Source organism: Pelodiscus sinensis, chromosome 9 (assembly GCF_049634645.1).
Source record: "Pelodiscus sinensis isolate JC-2024 chromosome 9, ASM4963464v1, whole genome shotgun sequence".
Taxonomy (NCBI): domain Eukaryota; kingdom Metazoa; phylum Chordata; order Testudines; family Trionychidae; genus Pelodiscus; species Pelodiscus sinensis.
The window spans coordinates 56,771,915-56,778,069 of NC_134719.1; the positions used below are offsets into that span (position 1 = coordinate 56,771,915).

The window sequence follows — 6,155 nt, forward strand, 5'->3', positions numbered from 1 at the left end:
CTTTCTGTAATCACTGTTTATCTTTCAAACTGAGGAGTGAATAAAATATGAATATGAAGCACCTGTTGTGTTACACTAAGTTAACTAGCTGAGAACATTTCTCTGCTCACGTTTGGTCACATTTAAACACCCCCAAAGCACAGCGGTTAACGTCCCGATCCTGGCCATCATCTATTAAACTTGCTAGGCTCCTGCTTTCAGAAGAAAAACATCCAGCACCTCAGCTGGATCAGGAGAAGCACTGACTAGCCTGCCCCAATTTCTCCTCTCCCCAAATGCCACAACATGTGAAATGAAAATACACACGACATAGCAACGGTGAACATGTATTTATTTTCTCCCCCCACCTCCTCCTTTCTATGTAGAACGGACCCTTTTCTGAACATGTCTTCAGATACGAATGTGTGGAGCGGGATGGGTCGGTCACATGACCAGCTGTCGGAGTGGATGCATGAACTCCGCTTCCAGGCACAGCAGACGGGCAGCCTCGGGTATTGCCACGAGGAGCGGTGGCAAAATGGTTCTCCGCCCTTCTGTCTCAGGGGTCGTACAGGTGGGGCAGGGTTTCCAGCTTGTTCTCTCTCTTCGCTTCCTCCACCCCACGCAGCCACTCTGTGCACCTGCGCACCAGCTCCTGATCCATGACCCCCGGCGCCGGATCCTCCTCGTACTCCTCGTCATCGTAGCGATTCTGCTCGTTAAGCAGGGAGATCTTCATGATCGAGGTCAGGTTTAGGCCGGCCATGCTGCGGGAACCCGGCAGTAGCCCGGTGTCGTCGATGGGATTCTTGAACCCCCACTCTTTCTCCAGATGGCGTCGCAGCAGCAGTCTGGTTGCGTCGGCCGTGAGCTTGATGTTGTACTGCTTCGCTGGGACTGCTGCCTTCGGCTCCCTCCTCGCCGCAGCACCTGGGTTCTTGACAGAGCGGCCGCGGGTACGGGTCGGGTTCGACCTCTGTGGCTGCTGCGGTGGATGTGGCTGTAGATGCTGCTGCTGCTGCTGCAGGGAGGCGCAGAGGCGAGAGTTAGGCAAGGGGCCGGTCCCCGCCTGAGGCGTCCTGCGCGGATTCCTCTCCCTGGGTGGCGGTGCTCGATTCTTCGGAGCCACCTGACTCTTAGGTGGTGCACGGGTGGTGGCGGGGCCAGAGGCCGCAGCAGCGTGAGGCTGGATGGGCGGTAGGGGCACGGTGGTGCTGCGTGGCCCCTCTGCTCCGCCCGCCGACTCAGCAGCCAGCATCGCCCGGGGCAGGTGGAACGGAACTGTCTCCGCGTTTGTGCTGTGCTCGCAAAGGAGAGACGAGCTCTGCTTCAACTGGTGGTGGCTCCAGCTCGATAAGGTAGACAGGCGACGGTAGCAGGGCTGAGCCGGAGCAGTGGGTGTGGGGGGAGGAGGAGCGGGCGGCGGAGCCGTGGAAGCACTCACCCGGGAGGTCCCTTGGGAAGGCAGGGATGCCAACACCTGGGAGGGCTGCAGCACTCTTGTCCGGGCAAGCTTCAGTGTCACCACCTGAGAGGACAGCAGCACTAACTTACGGGAGAACTGTGATAGCAGCACCAGAGAGGGGTCTGGCCACAACAGCTGAGAAGGCTGAGGCACCGTCACCTGGGAGAACTGCGATGACGACACCCGAGAGGGCTGCTGCGACGACGTCAACTGAGAGGATTGCGATGTCCCCAATGAAGGCTGGGATGCCACCATCAGAGAGGGCTGTGATGTCCCCTGTTCCAGAGTCCGAACACTGCTGAAAAAGAGGGATGGGTTAAAACAGTACTCCAAGGGGAGACAAGTCTGACAGAGCAAGAGATGTCAAAAGATAATCCCGGAAACGTTCACAAGAACAAACTCTACAGGCAGTTTGAGCAAGGCTGGAGCATTTACAGCTCTGAAATATTAGAGGGACTTCTATTTTAGCTGCTAATACTCTGGCACCGACCAGTATTTTCAGCCCCTCAGGGCACATACTACTGCTCTTACACTGCACTCCTTGGTGTACAGGGGAACTGCTTTTTACATTTTAAAACTGTCATTGCCACTCGACATCTTTTGATGGTGATTAGTCCATGTGGCCTCATTCACACCTCCTTCCACTCATAGCCGACAGCCTCTTTTAAAGAGTCTGTCAAGATCTGCTTTCTTTTGTTCCTCAATCTAAGCCTCTACCTCTATCCACAGCAGCAAGTGGTAGAACACAGGCCAATCTTCCACAGAAATATTATGCAAGCCTGTTTCCAAAGGGTGAGCACATGACAGAGTAAAAATGTAGCCACCATGGTGTTTTCTTAACAGAACATGCAATCATCTCCCAAAGATCTGAGTTAACATGCACGTGAAGACACGCTTGTTTCAGCTAAATCTGGAGGAGACAGAGCTACTGCTGGTGGAGAGAGGGAAACAAAGAACTTTCAGCCACCTAAAAACTAGGACCTAGGCTGTCTACTCTGGCTTCAGGATCCTCATAGTCTTGTTATGCCTTAATCGCTGAAGTTGGTAAAAATGTTTCAACCACAGCTTGTCCCTAAAAATACTTTCACAGAAGCTAAGTACAGTATATTGAGCATATTGCATATAGCAAATTCATTTACGTGAACCTCTGAGGAGCATTTTTTCAAAATACCAATAACATTAAAGATGCTTTAAAGCAGGGATGGGCATTAATTTTTGATGGGGAGGCTGTTCCAAGAGGTCAAGGGCCACAATTCTCTATGGAGGGGAGGTGGGATCTGGAACAGAAATTGGATGCGAAAGGGAGCTGAGGGTAGGGTTCGGGTGTGCAGGAAAGAGTATGGGCTGTGAGGGAAGAGGGTTGGGGTGCAGGAGAGGATTCTGGTCTGGAGGAAAGGTCTAGGAGGGGGTGCAGGATTTGGGAGGGACCAGGAACAGGAGGGATTGTGACCTAAGGCGGGGAGTTGGGGTGCCAGAGTAGGCTCTGGCCAGGAGGCACTTACCTAGGCGGTTCCAGGCTAGCTGCTAATGGAACCCTGTGCCAAGTTCCCTGCCTACCACAACCCCAGAGCTCAGAGTGGCTGCTCCATGTGTCTTTCTGTGGGGCACAGTGGGGGGAGGAGAAGGAGGCTCTACATGCATTGCCCAGGCCCTCCAGCTATTACTAGGGTTGCTAGGTGTCCTGTTTTGAACCGGACAGTCCAGTATTTGAGCTGTTTGGGAAACAAATTGAGAAGATGTAGATGAGAAAATATAAAATGTCTGGTATTTTCCAAATGAGATGTAATGGAGATTGTGATGTAATGTCAAGCGTGTCGGGTATTTTTGCTGAAATAATCTGGCAACCCCTAGCTCTTACACATCAGAGCCCCACTTGTCATGTCAAATTGGAACCTGGACCAAACCAGATGATCAAAAATTCAGATATTCAGGAGAGTAGGGAAGTGTGAGGCCACAGCGCCATCTAGTGGCCATGGGAGGGTTGCCTGCTGCTGGCCCTGCATGCGCTGGTTATTAGGTCAACATGGAAAGCTGCACAATGAAAGGCTGGAAAAATGGGGCTCTATTGCACCACATCATCTGTAAGGACTCCATGTAATAGGGCGCCTCCTATTATACACTCCTGGCAGTGACACACACACACACACACACACACACACACACACACACACACACAGATCCTCAACCTCCTTAGCAACAGGGCAGATAGTTGGGTGGATCAATCTACTCCTGACAGAATCAGGAACTGCTCAGGCCCAACCAATGTAGAGAAGCTGAACAATTCCCCAAGCAGATGATACATTCTGGCTCATATGCTGGGTGTTAAAGAGAACAAAGTCCTGAGTCTTCTCCCTATCACTATCTCACCCACTCAACAGTGAGACTCTGGCAGGGCAGGAAGCTATGGGAAAAGGGAAACAAAAGACACAAATTCCACTCTCCCCAGTGGTAAGGAACAAAAATCCTAGGTGGGAAAAGAAGAGTTCCCAATAGGTCAGGCAGCATCAGCACCAAATCTATCACAGGCTCTTACCTTCTCCGCAGAGATGTGTCTCTTTTCTCAGAATTGGATTTGTATAACACTCCAAGAAGATTCTTCTTAGTGTTCATGTTCGAGGCCTGAGAGCACTCAAGGTAAGAAGAGCAGACCTCGAGATGACTCCCGGCCGCAAAGCTACGGGAGTCTGAAATTGCCCCAGCCCCATATCCTGTCCTACCTGGCTGTTGTCATGGACTCTCTGTGAGTTCACCACCTGTCAACGTCCTTTAACCAATAAGCGGAGATGCCGAAAAAGGCCTTGTGATGTCACCTCCGCACCCTGTCCTGCCCCTGGCCAGCCCCTCTGCATATTTGAGCCTCTCCCCCCTGCATTACCCCTACTCACTCAATGTTAGTGCTAGGAATCAAGCAGGCTGCACATGGAATCATCAGAGGCTGCTCAGTGCCACATGTACGTGGCAGATTGTAAGGCCACAAAAGACCAATCACCTAACCCAAGGGTGGACAATAATTTTCATCATGGGGGGGGGGTTACTTTAGGAATTTTAATATGTGGTCACAGGCTGTTTTTGGGCCCCGTGGAAGGTTCAGGGACTCAGAGCCACAGAGAGAGAGAGGGAGTTAGGGATGTTAAATTTAAAGAGAGTTCAAAATGGCCGCCCTTAAAAGGAGAATGCCTACTCTCCTGATAAAAAGGAAATCTGTTTGGTTTTTTTCCCTTATCTTCTTTTCCTTGTCCTTTTTGTTTGCTTAGTTTTTTCAACAACTTTTAGATAAGTAAATTATTTCCATATGCCTGAACATAGGTATCCTATCACTAAGATTTATATTATCTAACCAGTGTTAAAAATAGGATGTATACATCCTCCTCAAAGTGAACACTCCTCAATAGCGGTATTTTCTTCCAATAATCTTTTTAATGCACATTAAAACAAACCAATACTGAAGATACGTTATGCAATGCCACTTTGTAGCACCACGTAATAGCTCTGCCAATTACTTGTCTAAGACAGACAACACAGGACCTCTACTTGGGATGACATTTTATACTAGTACATATTTCAGTTACCTGAAAAGGAATTAGGCTCGTACAGTATTAAAACTACAGGTCAAAATAATCATAGGCGTCTTGGGCTTTATTAAAGACATTTTTATATTATCTAATCCAAACTCAATTGAAACAAGTCAACTCATGTTTTACCAGATCAGCATTCAAATAAGGGAAAGGAAAAGCTGGGGACCAATAGAAAAGAGGTGCCGGTACTCCAAGTTCAAAGTTTCTGAGGGAAAGAAAACGGGTTAAAACATAAAATCAAAAAGTTGTTGAGCAAAGACATTGGGAGGCAAGCCAGCCCAGGAAATAGGTGCTGGTATGACAGAGGGGAATCCCATTTAATTAAAGTACTATCATCACAAGAAAGCACTGGTTCTGAATATATTGGAATGTATTTGCGTCTACTAAAACAGCAGAATGAATTAAACCGATTTGAACAAAAATAAGCCTGCAAGTGAAACATGGCTGTGAACATTTAGAATGTTAAAAATCTGACTGGAGAAGTTGGGATGCATGAAAATTAAGAGAACGTCTTTTAGTATTTAATTTTATATTATTTCACTGCTTTCAGCTCTCTTGAGAACAGTCCCCCGCTTGGGGCTCTTGTACGTTTCAAAAGCAGAATCACAGCAGAAGCAGCGGGAGTGGAGCCTGTTTCAGTCCCCGCTTCCTCTGTTTCCCGCTGTATCTCTACCTCCCCTGTCCCCCACAGAAACAGGACTGGAAAGAGCCAGCTTTTAAGCCAGTTCTCTCCCCCACCCTAGGTACATCACTAGTCGACTATCCGATAAGCTTATGCTCAACCTATATTCCACTAGTCACTTCTATCCCTAGCTGCCATATGAAGAGAGATTAACAAGATTGGGAATTGTCCTCTAAGAGGAGATGGGGTATGTGGAGATACGACAGAGGTTCATCAAATCATGACTGGTGTGGAAAAAAGGAGCAAGGAAAAAGTCATTTACTTGTTCCCATAACACAAGAACTAATAATTTTTGACCGGGAGCCCCAGGCTGCCCCAGAAGAGGCTGGGCCAGGACACTTTCCGTTTCCCCACCCACAGATCCTGATTGCTTTGAGCGGGGGAGGGGAGAAGGAGCACATAAAGTCTTTGCACCACCAATTGTTCACAACAGCTGGCTGTTCCCTCTAGGTTC

At 48.9% G+C, this 6,155-nt stretch overlaps 1 protein-coding gene across 2 annotated transcripts; it reads right to left on the bottom strand.

Moving 5' to 3' along the window:
• Positions 1-339: 339 nt before the first annotated feature.
• On the bottom strand, positions 340-4,133 carry LOC102460680 (uncharacterized). 2 transcript variants are annotated; one of them, XM_075936775.1, is made up of 2 exons: positions 3,978-4,133; positions 340-1,739 (listed from the first exon to the last, which is right to left on the bottom strand). In XM_075936775.1, the coding sequence occupies exons 1-2, from the start codon at positions 4,052-4,054 to the stop codon at positions 539-541; spliced, it is 1,278 nt and encodes a 425-aa protein (XP_075792890.1). In that variant the 5' UTR covers positions 4,055-4,133; the 3' UTR covers positions 340-538. The 2 variants fall into 2 exon arrangements, with proteins under 2 accessions (XP_075792890.1, XP_006123432.3); XM_006123370.4 differs by having other exon boundaries at positions 340-1,742.
• Between the last annotated feature and the right edge of the window lie 2,022 nt (positions 4,134-6,155).

Coding starts and splice junctions, on each gene's coding strand:
- LOC102460680 (XM_006123370.4), bottom strand. CDS start 4,054: ATGAACACTAAGAAGAATCTTCTTGGAGTGTTATACAAATCCAATTCT. Junction 1,743..3,977: donor GACACATCTCTGCGGAGAAG/GTAAGAGCCTGT, acceptor CCTCTTTTTCAG/CAGTGTTCGGACTCTGGAAC.